Source organism: Lagopus muta, assembly GCF_023343835.1.
Source record: "Lagopus muta isolate bLagMut1 chromosome 3 unlocalized genomic scaffold, bLagMut1 primary SUPER_3_unloc_1, whole genome shotgun sequence".
Lineage (NCBI taxonomy): Eukaryota > Metazoa > Chordata > Aves > Galliformes > Phasianidae > Lagopus > Lagopus muta.
Window position 1 is genome coordinate 165249 of NW_026040150.1, and position 24647 is coordinate 189895.

The following is a 24647-nucleotide window of genomic DNA, read 5'->3' on the forward strand; positions in this document are numbered from 1 at the left end:
GGGGGGGATATGGGGGGGTGGGGGGGGATATTTTGGGGTGAGGGTGGGGGGGAGGGGGGTATGGATTGGGGGGGTGGAGGATATGGGGGGGTGGGGATGAAGGGGGCATATGGATTGGGGGGGATGGGGGGATATGGGGGGGGAAGGTGGGGGGATATGGGGGGGTGAGGGTGGAGGGGAAGGGGGGGAAATGGGGGGGGGGAGGGGGGGATATGGGGGGGGGGAGGGTGGGGGATATGGGGGGTAGGGGTGGGGGGGAAGGGGGGGATATGGACTGGGGGGAGAGTGAGGGGATGTGGGGTTGTGGACGTGAAGGGGGGGATATGGACTGGGGGGGTGTGGGGGGATATGGGGGGAAAGTGGGGGGATATGGGGGGTATATGGGGTGGGGGGTGGGGGGGGACATGGGGAGTGTATGGGGGTGGGGGGATATGGGGGGGAGGGTGGGGGGGGCAGCAGGTAGGGGGGTGGGAGAGGTAACGGGTGGGAAGATGGGGGGGTGATGGGGGGGTTATGGGGGGTGGGGGGGAATGGGGGAGGGGGAGGGTGGGGGGTTATGGGGGGGGGGGAGAATGGGAGAATATGGGGGGGGTGGGGGGGATTATAAGGGGGGGGTCTGGGGGGTGGGGGGACGTTGGTAAGGGCAGTATGGGGGGGTATGGGGGGGGACATGGGGGGGGCAGCAGGTGGGGGGCGTGGGAGAGGTAATGGGTGGGAAGATATGGGGGGGTGATGGGGGGGTAGGGGGGGATATGGGGAAATGTGAGGGTGGGGGGTTATGGGGGGGTGGGGGGGGACACGGGAGAAATTGGGGGTATGGGGGGATTATAAGGGGGGGTCTGAGGGGTGGGGGGACGTTGATAAGGGCAGTATGGGGGGGTCTGGGGGTGGGTGAGGGTGGGGGGGTTATGGGGGGGGGACATGGGACAGTATGAGGGGGGTGGGGGGATTATAATGGGGATATGGGGGGGGTGGGGGGTATGGGGGGGTATGGGGGGTGGGTGAGGGTGGGGGGGTTATAGGGGGGGATATGGGGGGGCAGCAGTTGGGGGGGGCTTATGGGGGGTATGGGGGTGAAGGGAGGATTTGGGGGGGCAGCAGGTTGGGGGGTGGGGAGAGGTAATGGGTGGGAAGATATGGGGGGGTGATGGGGGGGGTGATGGGGGGTGGGGGGGGGACATGGGAGAATATGGGGGGGATGGGGGGGTGGGGGAATTATAATGGGGGATATGGGGGGGTGGGGGGCGTGGGAGAGGTAATGGGTGGGAAGATATGGGGGGGGTGATGGGGGAGTGGGGGGATATGGGGGAGGGGGAGGGGTGGGGGGTTATGGGGGAGGGGGACATGGGAGAATATGGGGGGGGATGGGGGGACTATAAGGGGGGGTCTGGGGGGTGGGAAGATGTGGGGGGGTTATGGGGGGGGGACATGGGACAGTATGAGGGGGGGTGGGGGGATTATAATGGGGATATGGGGGGGTGGGGGGGTATGGGGGGGGGTCTGGGGGGTGGGTGAGGGTGGGGGGGGTTATGGGGGGGATATGGGGGGGCAGCAGGTGGGGGGGCGTGGGAGAGGTAATGGGTGGGAAGATATGGGGGGGTGATGGGGGGGTGGGGGGGGATATGGGGAAATGTGAGGGTGGGGGGTTATGGGGGGGTGGGGGGGGAGAATGGGAGAATATGGGGGGGATGGGGGGGATTATAAGGGGGGGTCTGGGGGGTGGGGGGACGTTGGTAAGGGCAGTATGGGGGGGTCTGGGGGGTGGGGTGAGGGTGGGGGGGTTATGGGGGGGACATGGGACAGTATGAGGGGGGTGGGGGGATTATAATGGGGATATGGGGGGGGTGGGGGGTATGGGGGGGGTCTGGGGGGTGGGTGAGGGTGGGGGGGTTATGGGGGGGGATATGGGGGGGCTGCAGGTGGGGGGGCTTATGGGGGGTATGGGGAGGCGAAGGGAGGATGTGGGGGGGGCAGCAGGTTGGGGGGGTGGGAGAGGTAATGGGTGGGAAGATATGGGGGGGTGATGGGGGGGTGATGGGGGGTGGGGGGGGACATGGGAGAATTTGGGGGGGATGGGGGGTGGGGGGGATTATAATGGGGGATATGGGGGGGTGGGGGGGAATGGGGGGGTCTGCGGGGTGGGGTGAGGGTGGGGGGGGTGATGGGGGGGGATAATGGGGGGGCAGCAGGTGGGGGGGGGTGGGATAGGTAATGGGTGGGAAGATATGGGGGGGTGATGGGGAAGGGGGGGATATGGGGGAGGGGGAGGGTGGGGGGTTATGGGGGAGGGGGACATGGGAGAATATGGGGGGGGGATGGGGGGGACTATAAGGGGGGGTCTGGGGGGTGGGAAGATGTGGGGGGGGTTATGGGGGGGGGACATGGGACAGTATGAGGGGGGTGGGGGGGGATTATAATGGGGATATGGGGGGGGTGGGGGGGTATGGGGGGGTCTGGGGGGGGGTGGGTGAGGGTGGGGGGGTGATGGGGGGGATATGGGGGGGCAGCAGGTGGGGGGGGGCTTATGGGGGGTATGGGGGGGTGAAGGGAGGATGTGGGGGGGCAGCAGGTGGGGGGGTGATATGGGGGGGGATGGGAGGGGGATATGGGGGGGATTTTGGGGGGGGGGGGCAGCCATTGGGGTCACTCTGGGGTTGGGGGGCAGTGGGGGGGGGGGGCAGCAGGTGGGGCCACGTGGGGACAGCGGGGGCTGCAGTGTCCCCATGATTGTCCCCGATGTCCCCGTATCCCAGTGTCCCCAATGTCCCCTGCGTCCCCCATGTCCCCATTGTCCCCAATGTCCCCAATGTCCCCAATGTCCCCAATGTCCCCATTGTCCCCATGTCCCCATTGTCCCCAATGTCCCCATTGTCCCCATGTCCCCATTGTCCCCAATGTCCCCAATGTCCCCATTGTCCCCATGTCCCCATTGTCCCCATGTCCCCAATGTCCCCATGCCCCCACACTGTCCCCACGTCCCCACACTGTCCCCAGTGTCCCCATGTCCCCAATGTCCCCATGCTGTTCCCATGTCCCCGCACTGTCCCCAATGTCCCCATGTCCCCATTGTCCCCACACTGTCCCCATGTCCCCACTCTGTCCCCATGTCCCCATGCATCCCCAATGTCCCCATGTCCCCACATCCCTTTGCTGTCCCCAATGTCCCCATGTCCCCATTGTCCCCGCTGTCCCCACGCTGTCCCCGTGTCCCCAATGTCCCCAATGTCCCCATTGTCCCCATGTCCCCATGTCCCCAATGTCCCCGTGTCCCCATTGTCCCCATGTCCCCGTGTCCCCAATGTCCCCAATGTCCCCAATGTCCCCATGTCCCCATTGTCCCCATTGTCCCCATGTCCCCAATGTCCCCATTGTCCCCATGTCCCCATTGTCCCCATTGTCCCCAATGTCCCCATGTCCCCATGTCCCCAATGTCCCCATGTCCCCCATTGTCCCCATGTCCCCAATGCCCCCATTGTCCCCATGTCCCCATTGTCCCCAATGTCCCCATGTCCCCATTGTCCCCATGTCCCCATGTCCCCATGTCCCCAATGTCCCCATTGTCCCCATTGTCCCCAATGTCCCCATGTCCCCATTGTCCCCAATGTCCCCAATGTCCCCAATGTCCCCATGTCCCCATTGTCCCCAATGTCCCCAATGTCCCCATTGTCCCCATTGTCCCCATGTCCCCATGTCCCCATTGTCCCCATGTCCCCATTGTCCCCACGCTGTCCCCAATGTCCCCATTGTCCCCATGTCCCCATTGTCCCCACGCTGTCCCCATGTCCCCATTGTCCCCATGTCCCCATTGTCCCCATTGTCCCCATTGTCCCCATGTCCCCATGTCCCCATTGTCCCCATTGTCCCCATTGTCCCCAATGTCCCCATTGTCCCCATGTCCCCATTGTCCCCAATGTCCCCAATGTCCCCAATGTCCCCAATGTTCCCATGTCCCCATGTCCCCATTGTCCCCATGTCCCCATTGTCCCCATGTCCCCAACGTGTCCCCAGGTGGACGAGCTGTTCCTGGAGGATTTCCACAGCCCGACGTCGGCGCTGTTCCGGGACTTTGAGTACCAGCCCATGGCTGCCGCCAGCCTGGCCCAGGTGCACAGGGCCACCCTCAGGGATGGGACCCCCGTGGCTGTCAAGGTGGGGACAAGGGGGGGGACGGGGGGGGGACGGGGGGGGAGTGGGGGGGGACAATGGGGGGGACAATGGGGGATGAGAGGGGGACAGTAGGGGGACAGTGGGGGGGGACAGTGGGGGGACAAGGGGGGACAGTAGGGGGACAGTGGGGGGACCGTGGGGGGACAAGAGGGGACAGTGGGGGTGACAGTGGGGGGACAAGGGGGGGGACAAGAGGGCGACAAGGGGGGACAAGGGAGGACAGTGGGGGAACAGTGGGGGACAAGGGGGGACAAGGGGGGACAAAGGCGGGAACAGTGGGGGACAGCATGGGGACAGTGGGGGGACAAGGGGGGACAGTGGGGGGGACAATGGGGGACGAGAGGGGGACAGTGGGGGGACAAGGGGGGACAGTGGGGGACAAGGGGGGGCAGTGGGGGACAGCATGGGGACAAGAGGGGGACAGTGGGGAAATAAGGAGGGACTGGGGGGACAAGAGGGGACAGTGGGGGACAAGGGGGGGACAGTGGGGGCACAAGGGGGGAAAAGGGAGGGACAGTGAGGGACAGTGGGGGACAAGGGGGGGACAGTGGGGGGACAAGGGGGGACAAGGGGGGGGCAGTGGGGGGACAAGGGGGGACAGTGGGGGACAGCATGGGGACAGTGGGGGGACAAGGGGGCGACAAGGGGGGGCAGTGGGGGGACAGTGGGGGACAAGGGGGGACAGCAGGGGGACAGTGGGGGACTGCATGGGAACAAGGGGGGAGCAATGGGGTGACAATGGGGGGACAAGGGGGGGACAATGCGGAGATAAGGAGGGACTGGGGGGGACAAGGGGGGGACAAGAGGGGGACAATGGGGAGATAAGGGGGGCTGGGGGGAAAAGGGGGGGACAGCATGTGGACAATGGGGGGACAATGAGGGGACAGTGGGGGAACAATGGGGGGGCAAAGGGGGGACAGCGGGGGGACAATGGGAGACAGCATGGGGACAGTGAGGGACTGTGGGGGACAGTGGGGGACAGTGGGGGGAGACAAGGGGGGACAGTGGTGGGACAAGGGGGGGCAGTGGAGGACAAGAGGGGACAGTGGGGGACAAAGGGGGGACAGTGGGGGACAAGGAGGGACAGTGGGGGGCAAGAGGAGAACAGTGGGGGAACAGTAGGGGGGGATAGTGGGGGGCAATAGGGGGACAGTGGGGGGGACAAGGTGGGGACAGTGGGGGGACAGCATGGGGACAAGAGGGGGACAAGAGGGGGACAGTGGGGGACAGTGGGGGACAAGGGGGGACAGTGGGGGGACAGGGGAGGACAGTGGGGGGGACAGTGAGGAGACAACGGGGGGGAACAAGGGAGGACAGCATGGGGACAAGAGGGGGACAAGGGGGGACAAGGAGGGACTGGGGGGACAAGGGGGGACAGCATGGAGACAATGGGGGGCACAAGAGGGGTACAAAGGGGGGACAGGGCTGGAACAGTGGGGGACAGCATGGGGACAAGAGGGGGACAAGGGGGGGGACAAGGTGGGGACAATGGGGGGACAAGGGGGGGACAATGGAGAGACAAGAGGGGGACAATGGGGGGACAGCATGGGGACAATGGGGGACAATGAGGGGACAGTGGGGGGAACAAGGGGGGGGACAAGGAGGGGACAAGGGGGGACAATGGGGGACAAGGGGAGGACAGCATAGGGACAAGAGGGGGACAATGGGGGGAGGTGACACCATGGGTGGGTGACACTGAGAGGAGGGGACACTGGGGGTGGGTGACAGTGAGATTTGGTGGCCTCGAGATGGGGTGACATCTGGTTTGGGTGACACTGTAGGTGGAGGTGACACAGAAAGGAGGTGACACCATGGGGGGAGTGACACTGGGGGTGGGTGACACTGGGGGGAGGTGACACCATGGGTGGCGGTGACATTGGGGTACAGGTGACAGTGGGGGGGAGGTGACACTGGGGTTGGATGACACAGAGGGGAGGTGACAGCATGGGGGTGGGTGACAGTGGGGTGGAGGTGACACCATGGGGGGAGGTGACACAAAAAGGAGGTGACACCATGGGGGTTGGGTGACAGTGGGGTGGAGGTGACAGTGGGGTTGGGTGACACTGGGGTCAGGTGACACTGGGGTCAGGTGACACTATAGGTGGAGGTGACACTGGGGGGGAGGTGACCCAGAGGAGAGGGGACACTGTGGGGGTGGGTGACATTGAGGTACAGGTGACACTGGGGGGGAGGTGACACTGGGGGGGAAGTGACATTGGGGGTGGGTGACACAGAGGGAAGGTGACACCATGGGTGGAGGTGGCAGGGAGGTGACAGCGATGTCCCCAGGTGCAGCACATCGACATGAAGGTCTACTTGGATGGGGACATGGGGACATGGGGAGGGAGGTGACACCATGGGGGTGGGTGACAGTGGGGGGGAGGTGACACTGGGGTTGGATGACACAGAGGGGAGGTGACACCATGGGGGTTGGGTGACAGCGGGGGGGAGGTGACACTGGGGTCGGGTGACACTGAGGTCAGGTGACTCTATAGGTGGAGGTGACACTAGGGGGGAGGTGACACCATGGGGGGAGGTGACACAGAGGAGAGGTGACAGGGAGGTGACAGCGGTGTCCCCAGGTGCAGCACATCGACATGGAGGTCCACTTGGATGGGGACATGGGGACACTGGGGGGAGGTGACACCATGGGGGTGGGTGACAGCGGGGGGAGGTGACCCAGAGGGGAGGTGACACAGAAAGGAGGTGACACCATGGGGGTTGGGTGACAGTGGGGGGAGGTGACCCAGAGGGGAGGTGACAGCATGGGTGGAGGTGACATTGGGGTATAGGTGACACTGGGGGGGAGGTGACACTGGGGTTGGATGACACAGAGGGGAGGTGACAGCGTGGGGGTGGGTGACAGTGGGGGGAGGTGACACTGAGGTCAGGTGACACCATGGGGGGAAGATGACATTGGGGTACAGGTGACAGTGGGGGGGGAGGTGACACCAGGGGGGAGGTGACACTGGGGTTGGATGACCCAGAGGGGAGGTGACACCATGGGGGTTGGGTGACAGTGGGGTGGAGGTGACAGTGGGGTTGGGTGACGCTGGGGTCAGGTGACACTATAGGTGGAGGTGACACTGGGGGGGAGGTGACACCATGGGGGGAGGGTGACACAGAGGAGAGGTGACAGGGAGGTGACAGTGGTGTCCCCATGTGCAGCACATCGACCTGAAGGTCCACTTCAGTGGGGACATGGGGACACTGGGGGGAGGTGACACCATGGGGGTGGGTGACACGGTTGGGGGAGGTGGCAGGGAGGTGACAGCGCTGTCCCCAGGTGCAGCACATCGACCTGCGCGATCGCTTTGCGGGCGACATGCGGACGCTGGAGCTGCTGCTGCGCATCGTGGAGTTCATGCACCCCAGCTTCGGCTTCAGCTGGGTGCTGCAGGTGGGCGCCAGCACTGCCACCTCAGTGTCACCTCAATGTCACCTCAGTGTCACCTTAATGTCACCTCAATGTCACCTCAATGTCACCTCAATGTCACCTTAATGTCACCTCAATGTCACCTCACTGTCACCTCAATGTCACCTCAGTGTCCCCTCAGTGTCACTTCTGTGTCACCTCAATGTCACCTCACTGTCACCTCACTGTCACCTCAGTGTCACCTCAGTGTCACCCTCAATGTCACCTCAATGTCACCTCAATGTCCCCTCAATGTCACCTCAGTGTCACCTCAATGTCACCTCAATGTCACCTCAATGTCACCTTAATGTCACCTCAATGTCACCTCAATGTCACCTCAGTGTCACCTCAATGTCCCCTCAGTGTCACCTCAGTGTCACCTCAATGTCCCCTCAATGTCACCTCAATGTCACCCTCAGTGTCCCCTCAATGTCACCTCAATGTCACCTCAGTGTCACCTCAATGTCCCCTCAGTGTCACCTCAATGTCCCCTCAATGTCACCTCAATGTCACCTCAATGTCACCTCAGTGTCCCCTCAATGTCACCTCAATGTCACCTCAGTGTCACCTCAGTGTCACCTCAATGTCCCCTCAATGTTTCCTCAATGTCACTTCAATGTCCCCTCAATGTCACCTCAGTGTCACCTCTGTGTCACCTCAATGTCACCTCAATGTCCCCCCAATGTCCCCCCAATGTCCCCCCAATGTCCCCTCAATGTCTCCTCACTGTCTCCATGCCGTCCTCCCCTTCTGTCCCCTCCATGTCCCCCAATGTCCCCCTGCTGTCCCCACAATACCCCCTCAATGTCCCCATGCTGTCCCCCCTCAGTGTCCCCCCAGTGTCCCCTCAATGTCCCCCTGCTGTCCCCTCACTGTCCCCGTTTTCCCCCCAATATCCCCATACCGTCCCCCCCCTTTGTCCCCATTTTGTCCCCATGCTGTCCTCATTTTGTCCCCTCACTCTACCCATGCTGTCCCCATGCTGTCCCCCCAGTGTCCCCATTTTGTCCCCCCATTGTCCCCATTTTGTCCCCATGCTGTCCCCCTGCTGTCCCCCCACTGTCCCCCTGCTGTCCCCCCACAGTCCCCATTTTGTCCCCATGCTGTCCCCATTTTGTCCCCTCACCATCCCCCTGCTGACCCCTCACTGTCCCCCGTTTTCCCCCCAATATCCCCATGCTGTCCCCCCATTGTCTCCATTTTGTCCCCATGCTGTCCCCATTTTGTCCCCTCACTGTACCCATGCTGTCCCCATGCTGTCCCCCCCACTTTCCCCTGCTGTCCCCTCAGTGTCCCCCTGCTGTCCCCCCACAGTCCCCATTTTGTCCCCTCACTGTCCCCTCTATGTCCCCATGCTGTCCCTTCAATGTCCCCCCGACGTCCCCCAATGTCCCCCTGCTGTCCCCTCACTGTCCCCCCCGTTTTCCCCCCAGTATCCCCATACTGTCCCCCCACAGTCCCCATTTTGTCCCCTCACTGTCCCCTCTATGTCCCCCAATGTCCCCCTGCTGTCCCCTCACTCTCCCCCCGTTTTCCCCCCAATATCCCCATGCTGTCCCCCCCAATGTCCCCATTTTATCCCCCTCACTGTCCCCATTTTGACCCCTCACTGTCCCCCTGCTGTCCCCTCACTGTCCCCATTTTGTCCCCCCATTGTCCCCATTTTGTCCCATTCTGTCCCCATTTTGTCCCCTCACTGTCCCCCTGCTGTCCCCTCACGGTCCCCATTTTGTCCCATTCTGTCCCCATTTTGTCCCATTCTATCCCCATTTTGTCCCATGCTGTCCCCATGCTGTCCCCCCCATTGTCCCCATTTTGTCCCCCTGCTGTCCCCATTTTATCCCCTCACTGTCCCCCTGCTGTCCCCTGAATGTCCCCTGCTGTCCCCTCCCGGTCCCCCCTCCGCCCCCAGGACCTGCGTGGGACGCTGGCAGAGGAGCTGGACTTCGAGCACGAGGGGAGGAACGCGGAGCGCTGCGCCAGGGACCTGCAGCACCTGGGCTTCGTTGTGGTGCCGCGAGTGCATTGGGAGCTGAGCAGCAAGGTGAACTGGGAGCACTGGGAGCACTGGGAGCTGAGCAGCAAGGTGAACTGGGAGCACTGGGAGCACTGGGAGCACTGGGAGCTGAGCAGCAAGGTGAACTGGGAGCACTGGGAGCAGTGGGAGCTGAGCAGCAAGGTGAACTGGGAGCACTGGGAGCACTGGGAGCACTGGGAGCTGAGCAGCAAGGTGAACTGGGAGCACTGGGAGCACTGGGAGCACTGGGAGCTGAGCAGCAAGGTGAACTGGGAGCACTGGGAGCAGTGGGAGCTGAGCAGCAAGGTGAACTGGGAGCACTGGGAGCACTGGGAGCACTGGGAGCTGAGCAGCAAGGTGAACTGGGAGCACTGGGAGCAGTGGGAGCTGAGCAGCAAGGTGAACTGGGAGCACTGGGAGCACTGGGAGCACTGGGAGCTGAGCAGCAAGGTGAACTGGGAGCACTGGGAGCAGTGGGAGCTGAGCAGCAAGGTGAACTGGGAGCACTGGGAGCACTGGGAGCACTGGGAGCACTGGGAGCTGAGCAGCAAGGTGAACTGGGAGCACTGGGAGCAGTGGGAGCTGAGCAGCAAGGTGAACTGGGAGCACTGGGAGCACTGGGAGCACTGGGAGCAGTGGGAGCTGAGCAGCAAGGTGAACTGGGAGCACTGGGAGCACTGGGAGCTGAGCAGCAAGGTGAACTGGGAGCACTGGGAGCACTGGGAGCTGAGCAGCAAGGTGAACTGGGAGCACTGGGAGCACTGGGAGCAGTGGGAGCACTGGGAGCCGAGCAGCAAGGTGAACTGGGAGCACTGGGAGCACTGGGAGCAGTGGGAGCTGAGCAGCAAGGTGAACTGGGAGCACTGGGAGCACTGGGAGCACTGGGAGCTGAGCAGCAAGGTGAACTGGGAGCACTGGGAGCACTGGGAGCACTGGGAGCTGAGCAGCAAGGTGAACTGGGAGCACTGGGAGCACTGGGAGCAGTGGGAGCTGAGCAGCAAGGTGAACTGGGAGCACTGGGAGCACTGGGAGCACTGGGAGCTGATCAGCAAGGTGAACTGGGAGCACTGGGAGCACTGGGAGCAGTGGGAGCTGAGCAGCAAGGTGAACTGGGAGCACTGGGAGCACTGGGAGCAGTGGGAGCTGAGCAGCAAGGTGAACTGGGAGCACTGGGAGCACTGGGAGCACTGGGAGCACTGGGAGCTGAGCAGCAAGGTGAACTGGGAGCACTGGGAGCACTGGGAGCAGTGGGAGCTGAGCAGCAAGGTGAACTGGGAGCACTGGGAGCACTGGGAGCACTGGGAGCACTGGGAGCTGAGCAGCAAGGTGAACTGGGAGCACTGGGAGCACTGGGAGCAGTGGGAGCTGAGCAGCAAGGTGAACTGGGAGCACTGGGAGCACTGGGAGCACTGGGAGCACTGGGAGCTGAGCATCAAGGTGAACTGGGAGCAGTGGGAGCACTGGGAGCAGTGGGAGCTGAGCAGCAAGGTGAACTGGGAGCACTGGGAGCACTGGGAGCACTGGGAGCTGAGCAGCAAGGTGAACTGGGAGCACTGGGAGCACTGGGAGCACTGGGAGCTGAGCAGCAAGGTGAACTGGGAGCAGTGGGAGCAGTGGGAGCTGAGCAGCAAGGTGAACTGGGAGCACTGGGAGCACTGGGAGCAGTGGGAGCTGAGCAGCAAGGTGAACTGGGAGCACTGGGAGCACTGGGAGCAGTGGGAGCTGAGCAGCAAGGTGAACTGGGAGCACTGGGAGCACTGGGAGCAGTGGGAGCTGAGCAGCAAGGTGAACTGGGAGCACTGGGAGCACTGGGAGCACTGGGAGCACTGGGAGCTGAGCAGCAAGGTGAACTGGGAGCACTGGGAGCACTGGGAGCACTGGGAGCACTGGGAGCTGAGCAGCAAGGTGAACTGGGAGCACTGGGAGCACTGGGAGCACTGGGAGCAGTGGGAGCTGAGCAGCAAGGTGAACTGGGAGCACTGGGAGCACTGGGAGCACTGGGAGCACTGGGAGCACTGGGAGCTGAGCAGCAAGGTGAACTGGGAGCACTGGGAGCACTGGGAGCACTGGGAGCTGAGCAGCAAGGTGAACTGGGAGCACTGGGAGCACTGGGAGCACTGGGAGCACTGGGAGCTGAGCAGCAAGGTGAACTGGGAGCACTGGGAGCACTGGGAGCAGTGGGAGCTGAGCAGCAAGGTGAACTGGGAGCACTGGGAGCACTGGGAGCTGAGCAGCAAGGTGAACTGGGAGCAGTGGGAGCACTGGGAGCAGTGGGAGCTGAGCAGCAAGGTGAACTGGGAGCACTGGGAGCACTGGGAGCACTGGGAGCAGTGGGAGCTGAGCAGCAAGGTGAACTGGGAGCACTGGGAGCAGTGGGAGCTGAGCAGCAAGGTGAACTGGGAGCACTGGGAGCACTGGGAGCACTGGGAGCTGAGCAGCAAGGTGAACTGGGAGCACTGGGAGCAGTGGGAGCACTGGGAGCTGAGCAGCAAGGTGAACTGGGAGCACTGGGAGCACTGGGAGCACTGGGAGCCGAGCAGCAAGGTGAACTGGGAGCACTGGGAGCACTGGGAGCAGTGGGAGCTGAGCAGCAAGGTGAACTGGGAGCACTGGGAGCAGTGGGAGCTGAGCAGCAAGGTGAACTGGGAGCACTGGGAGCACTGGGAGCAGTGGGAGCTGAGCAGCAAGGTGAACTGGGAGCACTGGGAGCACTGGGAGCAGTGGGAGCTGAGCAGCAAGGTGAACTGGGAGCACTGGGAGCACTGGGAGCAGTGGGAGCTGAGCAGCAAGGTGAACTGGGAGCACTGGGAGCACTGGGAGCACTGGGAGCTGAGCAGCAAGGTGAACTGGGAGCACTGGGAGCACTGGGAGCACTGGGAGCTGAGCAGCAAGGTGAACTGGGAGCACTGGGAGCACTGGGAGCCGAGCAGCAAGGTGAACTGGGAGCACTGGGAGCACTGGGAGCAAAGGGAGCTGAGCAGCAAGGTGAACTGGGAGCACTGGGAGCACTGGGAGCACTGGGAGCTGAGCAGCAAGGTGAACTGGGAGCACTGGGAGCAGTGGGAGCTGAGCAGCAAGGTGAACTGGGAGCACTGGGAGCACTGGGAGCACTGGGAGCTGAGCAGCAAGGTGAACTGGGAGCACTGGGAGCACTGGGAGCACTGGGAGCCGAGCAGCAAGGTGAACTGGGAGCACTGGGAGCACTGGGAGCAGTGGGAGCTGAGCAGCAAGGTGAACTGGGAGCACTGGGAGCAGTGGGAGCTGAGCAGCAAGGTGAACTGGGAGCAGTGGGAGCACTGGGAGCAGTGGGAGCTGAGCAGCAAGGTGAACTGGGAGCACTGGGAGCACTGGGGAGCACTGGGAGCACTGGGAGCTGAGCAGCAAGGTGAACTGGGAGCACTGGGAGCACTGGGAGCACTGGGAGCTGAGCAGCAAGGTGAACTGGGAGCACTGGGAGCACTGGGAGCACTGGGAGCTGAGCAGCAAGGAGAACTGGGAGCACTGGGAGCACTGGGAGCACTGGGAGCACTGGGAGCACTGGGAGCTGAGCAGCAAGGTGAACTGGGAGCAGTGGGAGCAATGGGAGCTGAGCAGCAAGGTGAACTGGGAGCACTGGGAGCACTGGGAGCAGTGGGAGCTGAGCAGCAAGGTGAACTGGGAGCACTGGGAGCACTGGGAGCACTGTAAGCATGGAGCTGAGCAGCAAGGTGAACTGGGAGCACTGGGAGCACTGGGAGCACTGGGAGCTGAGCAGCAAGGTGAACTGGGAGCACTGGGAGCACTGGGAGCAGTGGGGAGCTGAGCAGCAAGGTGAACTGGGAGCACTGGGAGCACTGGGAGCACTGGGAGCTGAGCAGCAAGGTGAACTGGGAGCACTGGGAGCACTGGGAGCACTGGGAGCCGAGCAGCAAGGTGAACTGGGAGCACTGGGAGCACTGGGAGCAGTGGGAGCTGAGCAGCAAGGTGAACTGGGAGCACTGGGAGCACTGGGAGCAGTGGGAGCTGAGCAGCAAGGTGAACTGGGAGCACTGGGAGCACTGGGAGCAGTGGGAGCTGAGCAGCAAGGTGAACTGGGAGCACTGGGAGCACTGGGAGCACTGGGTGCCGAGCAGCAAGGTGAACTGGGAGCACTGGGAGCACTGGGAGCAGTGGGAGCTGAGCAGCAAGGTGAACTGGGAGCACTGGGAGCAGTGGGAGCTGAGCAGCAAGGTGAACTGGGAGCACTGGGAGCACTGGGAGCAGTGGGAGCTGAGCAGCAAGGTGAACTGGGAGCACTGGGAGCACTGGGAGCAGTGGGAGCTGAGCAGCAAGGTGAACTGGGAGCACTGGGAGCACTGGGAGCACTGGGAGCTGAGCAGCAAGGTGAACTGGGAGCACTGGGAGCACTGGGAGCACTGGGAGCACTGGGAGCTGAGCAACAAGGTGAACTGGGAGCACTGGGAGCACTGGGAGCACTGGGAGCAGTGGGAGCTGAGCAGCAAGGTGAACTGGGAGCACTGGGAGCAGTGGGAGCACTGGGAGCTGAGCAGCAAGGTGAACTGGGAGCACTGGGAGCAGTGGGAGCTGAGCAGCAAGGTGAACTGGGAGCACTGGGAGCACTGGGAGCACTGGGAGCTGAGCAGCAAGGTGAACTGGGAGCAGTGGGAGCAATGGGAGCTGAGCAGCAAGGTGAACTGGGAGCACTGGGAGCACTGGGAGCAAAGGGAGCTGAGCAGCAAGGTGAACTGGGAGCACTGGGAGCACTGGGAGCACTGGGAGCTGAGCAGCAAGGTGAACTGGGAGCACTGGGAGCACTGGGAGCACTGGGAGCTGAGCAGCAAGGTGAACTGGGAGCACTGGGAGCACTGGGAGCACTGGGAGCTGAGCAGCAAGGTGAACTGGGAGCACTGGGAGCACTGGGAGCACTGGGAGCCGAGCAGCAAGGTGAACTGGGAGCACTGGGAGCACTGGGAGCAGTGGGAGCTGAGCAGCAAGGTGAACTGGGAGCACTGGGAGCACTGGGAGCACTGGGAGCTGAGCAGCAAGGTGAACTGGGAGCACTGGGAGCACTGGGAGCACTGGGAGCTGAGCAGCAAGGTGAACTGGGAGCACTGGGAGCACTGGGAGCAGTGGGAGCTGAGCAGCAAGGTGAACTGGGAGCACTGGGAGCACTGGGAGCACTGGGTGCCGAGCAGCAAGGTGAACTGGGAGCACTGGGAGCACTGGGAGCAGTGGGAGCTGAGCAGCAAGGTGAACTGGGAGCACTGGGAGCACTGGGAGCAGTGGGAGCTGAGCAGCAAGGTGAACTGGGAGCACTGGGAGCACTGGGAGCACTGGGAGCACTGGGAGCTGAGCAGCAAGGTGAACTGGGAGCACTGGGAGCACTGGGAGCACTGGGAGCTGAGCAGCAAGGTGAACTGGGAGCACTGGGAGCAGTGGGAGCTGAGCAGCAAGGTGAACTGGGAGCACTGGGAGCACTGGGAGCAGTGGGAGCTGAGCAGCAAGGTGAACTGGGAGCACTGGGAGCACTGGGAGCAGTGGGAGCTGAGCAGCAAGGTGAACTGGGAGCACTGGGAGCACTGGGAGCACTGGGAGCTGAGCAGCAAGGTGAACTGGGAGCACTGGGAGCACTGGGAGCACTGGGAGCAGTGGGAGCTGAGCAGCAAGGTGAACTGGGAGCACTGGGAGCAGTGGGAGCACTGGGAGCTGAGCAGCAAGGTGAACTGGGAGCACTGGGAGCACTGGGAGCCGAGCAGCAAGGTGAACTGGGAGCACTGGGAGCACTGGGAGCACTGGGAGCTGAGCAGCAAGGTGAACTGGGAGCACTGGGAGCACTGGGAGCACTGGGAGCTGAGCAGCAAGGTGAACTGGGAGCACTGGGAGCAGTGGGAGCTGAGCAGCAAGGTGAACTGGGAGCACTGGGAGCACTGGGAGCACTGGGAGCTGAGCAGCAAGGTGAACTGGGAGCACTGGGAGCACTGGGAGCACTGGGAGCCGAGCAGCAAGGTGAACTGGGAGCACTGGGAGCACTGGGAGCAGTGGGAGCTGAGCAGCAAGGTGAACTGGGAGCACTGGGAGCAGTGGGAGCTGAGCAGCAAGGTGAACTGGGAGCACTGGGAGCACTGGGAGCTGAGCAGCAAGGTGAACTGGGAGCACTGGGAGCACTGGGAGCACTGGGAGCTGAGCAGCAAGGTGAACTGGGAGCACTGGGAGCACTGGGAGCACTGGGAGCACTGGGAGCTGAGCAGCAAGGTGAACTGGGAGCACTGGGAGCACTGGGAGCACTGGGAGCTGAGCAGCAAGGTGAACTGGGAGCACTGGGAGCACTGGGAGCACTGGGAGCTGAGCAGCAAGGAGAACTGGGAGCACTGGGAGCACTGGGAGCACTGGGAGCACTGGGAGCACTGGGAGCTGAGCAGCAAGGTGAACTGGGAGTACTGGGAGCACTGGGAGCACTGGGAGCTGAGCAGCAAGGTGAACTGGGAGCAGTGGGAGCACTGGGAGCTGAGCAGCAAGGTGAACTGGGAGCACTGGGAGCACTGGGAGCTGAGCAGCAAGGTGAACTGGGAGCGCTGGGAGCACTGGGAGCTGAGCAGCAAGGTGAACTGGGAGCGCTGGGAGCACTGGGAGCTGAGCAGCAAGGTGAACTGGGAGCACTGGGAGCACTGGGAGCACTGGGAGCTGAGCAGCAAGGTGAACTGGGAGCACTGGGAGCACTGGGAGCACTGGGAGCAGTGGGAGCACTGGGAGCTGAGCAGCAAGGTGAACTGGGAGCACTGGGAGCAGTGGGAGCAGTGGGAGCTGAGCAGCAAGGTGAACTGGGAGCACTGGGAGCACTGGGAGCAGTGGGAGCTGAGCAGCAAGGTGAACTGGGAGCACTGGGAGCACTGGGAGCACTGGGAGCTGAGCAGCAAGGTGAACTGGGAGCACTGGGAGCACTGGGAGCACTGGGAGCACTGGGAGCTGAGCAACAAGGTGAACTGGGAGCACTGGGAGCACTGGGAGCACTGGGAGCAGTGGGAGCTGAGCAGCAAGGTGAACTGGGAGCACTGGGAGCAGTGGGAGCACTGGGAGCTGAGCAGCAAGGTGAACTGGGAGCACTGGGAGCAGTGGGAGCTGAGCAGCAAGGTGAACTGGGAGCACTGGGAGCACTGGGAGGAAAGGGAGCTGAGCAGCAAGGTGAACTGGGAGCACTGGGAGCACTGGGAGCACTGGGAGCTGAGCAGCAAGGTGAACTGGGAGCACTGGGAGCAGTGGGAGCTGAGCAGCAAGGTGAACTGGGAGCACTGGGAGCACTGGGAGCACTGGGAGCTGAGCAGCAAGGTGAACTGGGAGCACTGGGAGCACTGGGAGCACTGGGAGCCGAGCAGCAAGGTGAACTGGGAGCACTGGGAGCACTGGGAGCAGTGGGAGCTGAGCAGCAAGGTGAACTGGGAGCACTGGGAGCACTGGGAGCACTGGGAGCTGAGCAGCAAGGTGAACTGGGAGCAGTGGGAGCACTGGGAGCACTGGGAGCTGAGCAGCAAGGTGAACTGGGAGCACTGGGAGCACTGGGAGCAGTGGGAGCTGAGCAGCAAGGTGAACTGGGAGCACTGGGAGCACTGGGAGCACTGGGAGCACTGGGAGCTGAGCAGCAAGGTGAACTGGGAGCACTGGGAGCACTGGGAGCACTGGGAGCTGAGCAGCAAGGTGAACTGGGAGCACTGGGAGCACTGGGAGCACTGGGAGCTGAGCAGCAAGGAGAACTGGGAGCACTGGGAGCACTGGGAGCACTGGGAGCACTGGGAGCACTGGGAGCTGAGCAGCAAGGTGAACTGGGAGTACTGGGAGCACTGGGAGCACTGGGAGCTGAGCAGCAAGGTGAACTGGGAGCAGTGGGAGCACTGGGAGCTGAGCAGCAAGGTGAACTGGGAGCACTGGGAGCACTGGGAGCTGAGCAGCAAGGTGAACTGGGAGCGCTGGGAGCACTGGGAGCTGAGCAGCAAGGTGAACTGGGAGCGCTGGGAGCACTGGGAGCTGAGCAGCAAGGTGAACTGGGAGCACTGGGAGCACTGGGAGCACTGGGAGCTGAGCAGCAAGGTGAACTGGGAGCACTGGGAGCACTGGGAGCACTGGGAGCAGTGGGAGCACTGGGAGCTGAGCAGCAAGGTGAACTGGGAGCACTGGGAGCACTGGGAGCAGTGGGAGCTGAGCAGCAAGGTGAACTGGGAGCACTGGGAGCACTGGGAGCACTGGGAGCTGAGCAGCAAGGTGAACTGGGAGCACTGGGAGCACTGGGAGCACTGGGAGCTGAGCAGCAAGGTGAACTGGGAGCACTGGGAGCAGTGGGAGCTGAGCAGCAAGGTGAACTGGGAGCAGTGGGAGCTGAGCAGCAAGGTGAACTGGGAGCACTGGGAGCACTGGGAGCAGTGGGAGCTGAGCAGCAAGGTGAACTGGGAGCACTGGGAGCACTGGGAGCTGAGCAGCAAGGTGAACTGGGAGCACTGGGAGCACTGGGAGCACTGGGGATACTGGGAAATGTGTGGGGACCCTGTGCCCCCAATGCCCCCAATGCCCCCAATGCCCCCAATGCCCCCATTCCCCCCATTCCCCCCAATGCCCCCATTGCCCCCAATGCCCCCATTGCCCCCATTGCCCCCATTGTCCCCAGTGCCCCCCATTGCCCCCAATGCCCCCATTGCCCCCATTGTCCCCAACATCCCTATCGTCCCCACTGTCCCCAATGTCCCCCATGTCCCCACTGTCCCCAGCGTGTGCTCACGGCTGACTTCTGTGATGGCTGCAAAATCACCAACTTGGAGGGGATCCGACAGCAGGGGCTGCACCCACGTGATGTGAGTGGGGACGGGGGGGGGGGGGGACAGCATGGGGACATCCTGGGGACATTGGGGGCAATGGGGGCAGTAGGGGCACTGGGGGCAATGGGGACATTGGGGGCATTGGGGCAATGGGGGCAGTAGGGGCACTGGGGGCAATGGGGACATTGGGGACATTGGGGCATGTCACCATGGGGACAGCATGGCTACACTGTGGGGGACATGATGGGGACGTTGTGGGGACACAAGGGGGCCACCATGGGGACATTGAGGGGATATTGGGAGGACAGAATGAGGACACCATGGGGACACCATGGGGACACAATGGGAACATAATGGGGACACAATTGGGACACCATGGGGACATTGAGGGGACACAGTGGGAATATAATGGGGACACAATTGGGACACCATGGGGACATTGGGGGGATATTGTGGTGACATGATGGGGACACAATGGGGACATTGAGGGGACACCATGGGGACATCATGGGGACAGTGAGGAGACGCTGTGGGGACATTGTGGGGACATCATGGGGACATCGTGGGGACACCATGGGGACATCGTGGGGGACATTATGAGGAGATTGAGGTGACACCATGGGGATATGATGGGAACATCATGGGGACACAACGGGGACAAAATGGGGACAGCATGGGGGCACAATGGGGACATCGTGGGGACATCATGGGGACACTGAGGGGACACCCTGGGGACATGATGGGGACACAAAGGGGACATGATGGGGACACTGAGGGGTCACCTTGGAGACATGATGGGGACATTATGGGGACACCATGGGGACACCTTGGGGATAACATGACGACATGATGGGGACACCCTGGGGACATGATGGGGACATGATGGGGACACCATGGGGACAACACTGGGGACAGCATGCGGACATCAGGGGGACACCTTGGGGACACCATAGGGACGTGATGGGAACACAATGGGGACACCTTGGGGACACCATGAGGTCACCTTGGGGACAGGGTGGGGACACGATGGGGACATGATGGGGACACAATGGGGACACAATGGGGACACCTTGGTGACACCATGGGGACATGATGGGGACACCTCGGGGTCACCTTGGGGACACAATGGGGACATGATGGGGACATGATGGGGACACCTTGGGGACATGATGGGGACACGTTGGGGTCACCTTGGGGATGTGATGGCGACACTTTGGGGACACCTTGGGAATACCATGATGACATGATGGGGGCACCCTGGGGACACCTTGGGGACGTGATGGGGACACCATGATGACATGATGGGGACACAATGGGGACATGATGGGGACACCTTGGGCACACAATGGGGACACAATGGGGACACGGTGGGGGACACAATGGGGACATGATGGGGACACCTTGGGGACATGTTGGGGACATGATGGGGACACCTTGGGGACATGATGGGGACACCATGGGGACACCTTGGGGACACCATGTTGACATGATGGGGACACAATGGGGACATGATGGGGACATGATGGGGACACCTTGGGGACATGTTGGGGACACGTTGGGGATACCATGATGACATGATGGGGACGTGATGGGGACACGATGGGGACATCTTGGGGTCACCTTGGGGACATGATGGGGACACCTTGGGGATACCATGATGACACAATGGGTACATGATGGGGACATCTTGGGGACACCTTGGGGACATGATGGGGACACCTTGGGGACACCTTGGGGACACCATGTTGACATGACGGGGACACAATGGGGACATGATGGGGACATGATGGGGACAACTTGGGGACACCTTGGGGATACCATGATGACACGATGGGGACATGATGGGGACACTGTGAGGACACCTTGGGGACATGATGGGGACAACTTGGGGACACCTTGGGGACCAACTTGGGGACACCTTGGGGACACCATGATGACACGATGGGGACACAATGGGGACACTGTGGGGACATGATGGGGACACCTTGGGGACACCTTGGGGACACCATGATGACACGATGGGGACACAATGGGGACACTGTGGGGACATGATGGGGACACCTTTGGGGACACCTTGGGGACATGATGGGGGGACACCTTGGGATCACCTTGGGGACATGTTGGGGTCACCTTGAGGACACAATGGGGACACATTGGGGACATCATGGGGACATCATGGGGACACGTTGGGGACACGTTGTGGACACCATGATGACATGATGGGGATATGATGGGGACACTGTGGGGACATGATGGGGACACCTTGGGGACACCTTGGGGATGTGATGGGGACACCTTGGGATCACCTTGGGGACACGTTGGGGACACATTGGGGACACGTTGGGGACATGTTGGGGGCACCCATGATGACATGATGGGGACACCATGGGGACATGGATGGGGACATGATGGGGACACCTTGGCGACACCATGATGACACAATGAGGACACAATGGGGACACTGTGGGGACATGATGGGGGACAACTTGGGGTCACTGTGGGGACATGATGGGGACACCTTGGGGACACCTTGGGGACATTGATGGGGACACCTTTGGATCACCTTGGGGACATGTTGGGGTCACCTTGAGGACACAATGGGGACACATTGGGGACACCATGGGGACATGATGGGGACATGATGGGGACACGTTGGGGACATGATGGGGACACGTTTGGGGTCACCTTGGGGATGTGATGGCGACACTTTGGGGACACCATTGGGGATACCATGATGACATGATGGGGACACCTTGGGACATGATGGGGACATGATGGGGACATGATGGGGACACCTTGGGGACACGTTGGGGACACCATGGGGACACGTTGGGGACACGGTGGGGACACGTTGGGGACATGATGGGGACACCATGATGACATGATGGGGACACCATAGGGACATGATGGGGACATGATGGGGACACCTTGGGGACACCTTGGCGACACCATGATGACACGATGGGGACACAATGGGGACACTGTGGGGACATGATGGGGACAACTTGGGGTCACTGTGGGGACATGATGGGGACACCTTGGGGACACTTTGGGGACACCTTGGGGACACATTGGGGACACCATGATGCCATGATGGGGACACGATGGGGATACGATGGGGACATGATGGGGACACCTTGGGGACATGATGGGGACACATTGGGGACACCATGATGACATGATGGGGACACCTTGGGACATGATGGGGACACGTTGGGGACACGTTGGGGACACGGTGGCTCACGGCTGCCCGCCCCCTTCAGGCCGCTGCCAAACTGATCCGGGTTTTCGCGGAGCAAATCTTCTACACCGGGTTCATCCATGCTGACCCACATCCAGGGAACGGTGAGTGGGAAGGGGGGGATTATGGGATATGGGATATGGGATATGGGGGTGGGGGGTTATGGGATATGGGATATGGGGTTATGTGGGTGCTATGGGGGTTATGGGATATGGGGTTATGGGGGGGGGGTTATGGGATATGGGGTTATGGGATATGGGGGTTATGGGATATGGGATTATGGGATATGGGGGTTATGGGGTGGGGGGTTATGGGGTGCTATGGGTTGCTATGGGGTGCTATGGGGGTGGGGGATTATGGGATATGGGGTTTTGGGGTGCTATGGGGGTTGTGGGATATGGGATATGGGGTTATGGGGTGCTATGGGGGTTGTGGGATATGGGGTTATGGGGCGGGGGATATGGGATACGGGGTTATGGGATATGGGGTTATGGGGTGGGGGGTATGGGATATGGGATATGGGGTGCTATGGGGTTCTATGGGGGTGGGGGGTTATGGGATATGGGGTTATGGGATATGGGGTTATGGGTGCTATGGGGGTTACGGGATATGGGGACATGGGGACACTGTGGGGCAATCGGGGGGGATCTGGGGACATGGGGACACAGTGAGACAGGGACATGGGGTGTGGGATTGTGGGGTCACAGCATGGATTGGGACATGGGGACAATCAGGATATGGGGACATTATGGGACATGGGGACACTGTGGGACATTGGGACGTGGACTGTGGGATTATTGGGGTCACAGCATGAATTGGGGACATGGGGACAATGGGATATGGGGACATGGGGACGTGGGCTGTGGGATTACGGGGTCACAACATGGCTTGGGCGACATCGGGATATGGGGACATGGGGACACTGTGGGACATTGGGATGTGGGGTGTGGGATTATGGGGTCACAGCATGGATTGGGGACATTATGGGACAATGGGACTATGGGGAAAGGTAGGGCTGTGGGATTACGGGATCCCTGCATGGATTGGGGACATGGGAGGAGGATATGGGGGGTGGGGGGGGGGGACTCATGGGGGTGGGCATCGGTGGTGACGGTGACCGTCTGTCTGTCCATCCATCCGTCTCCGTCCCGGCCCCCTCCCCCCAGTGCTGTGTGCGCCGCCGGCCCCGATGGCAGCGCGCAGTTGGTGCTGTTGTGACCAACGGCCTCTACGAGACCCTGAGCGAGAGGTGGGGGCTTTGGGGGGGGGGGGGGGAAGGGTTGGGGACACCGGGGGTGGTGACGCGTGGTGACACTTGGTGACAATCACCCCCTCCCCACCCCCATCCCCCCCCCCCTCGACCCCCCCTCAGGGATCGGAGCGCGCCTGTGCCAGCTGTGGCGCGCGGTCGTGCTGCGGGATGACGACGCCATGAGGAGCCACTCGGCCGCCCTGGGTGTCAAAGGTGGGCCTTAATCCCACTTCCGGTTGTCCTAATCCCACTTTCGGGGTCCTGATCCCACTTCTGGGGTCCTAATCCCACATCCAGGGGTCCTAATCCCACTTTCAGGGGCCATAATACCACTTCCAGGGTCCTAATCCCTCTTCCGGGGTCCCTAATCCCACTTACTGCGTTCCTAATCCCACTTCCGGGTGTCCTAATCCCACTTCCGGGTGTCCTAATCCCACTTCTGGTGTCCTAATCCCACATCTGAGGGTCCTAATACCACTTTTGGGTGTCCTTATCCCTACATCCGGGGGTCCTAATCCCACTTCCGGGTGTCCTAATCCACATCCGGGGTCCTAATACCACTTCCGCGGGTCCAAATCCCACTTCCGGGTCCCTAATCCCACATCCGGGACCCTAATCCCACTTCCGGGGTCCTAATCCCACATCCGGGGGTTCTAATCCCACTTTCGGGGGGGGCCATAATACCACTTCTGGGGTCCTAAACCCACATCCAGGAGTCCTAAACCCACTTCCAAGGGGTCCTAATCCCACTTCTGGGACCCTAATCCCCACTTCCGGGTGTCCTAATCCACTTCCGGGTGTCCTAATCCCACATCCGGGGTCCTAATCCCACTTCCGGGGTCCTAATCCCACTTCTGGGGTCCTAATCCCACATCCGGGGGTCCTAATCCCACATTTCGGGGGCCGTAATACCACTTCCGGGGTCCTAACCCACATCCAGGGGTCCTAAACCCACTTCCGGGGGCCCTAATCCCGCTTCCGGGTGTACTAATCCCACTTCTGGTGTCCTAATCCCACATCCGAGGGTCCTAATCCCACTTTTGGGTGTCCTAATCACAATTCCAGGGTCCTGATCCCACTTCCGGGGGTCCTAAAACCCACTTCTAGGTGTCCTAATCCCCACTTCTGAAGTCCTAATACCACTTCTGGGGGTACTAATCCCACTTCTGGTGTCCTAATCCCACATCCGGGGGTCCTAATCCCACTTCCGGGGTCCTTATCCCACATCTGGGTGGTCCAATTCCACTTCCGGGGCTCCTAATCCAACTTCTGGGTGTCCCTAATTCACAATTCCAGGGGTTCTGATCCCACTTCTGGGGGCCCTAATCCCACGTCCGGGGTTACTAATTCCACTTCCGGAGGTCCTAATCCCCTCCTTCTGGGGGTCCCAATCCCACTTCTGCGGCTCCCAATCCCACTTTCTGGCTCTTTTCATGCTTCTGGGGTTCATAATCCCACTTCCGAGGGGTCCTAATCCAGTTCTGTGGTCCATAACCACACTTCTCGGGGTCCCTAATCCCACTAATGTGGCTGTAATCCCATTTCTGGGGGCCATAATCCCACTTCTGGGGTTCCTAATCCCATTATATGGGCTGTAATCCCACTTCTGCGGGCCATAATCCCACTTCTGGGGTTCCTAATCCCACATTCAGGAGATCTAATCTCTGCTTTGAGGGCTGTAATCCCACCTCTGGGGTTCAGAATCCCATTTCTGGGAGTCCTAATCCCATTTCTGAGGGCCATTATCTCATTTCTGGGAGTCCTAATCCCACTTCAGG

The 24647-nt window shown here is 61.7% G+C and overlaps 1 protein-coding gene across 1 annotated transcript in view; it reads left to right on the plus strand.

The window, feature by feature from the left end:
• ADCK5 (aarF domain containing kinase 5) overlaps positions 1–23093 on the plus strand; it is a 31124-nt gene extending 8031 nt beyond the window's left edge. Inside the window, 9 exon segments of the mRNA XM_048932581.1 lie at positions 4009–4149; positions 7454–7567; positions 9495–9626; positions 18329–18412; positions 21640–21725; positions 22784–22832; positions 22835–22866; positions 22990–23002; positions 23004–23093. Coding sequence (XP_048788538.1) covers positions 4009–4149; positions 7454–7567; positions 9495–9626; positions 18329–18412; positions 21640–21725; positions 22784–22832; positions 22835–22866; positions 22990–23002; positions 23004–23093 — 741 coding nt within the window.
• The last annotated feature ends 1554 nt before the right edge of the window (positions 23094–24647 follow it).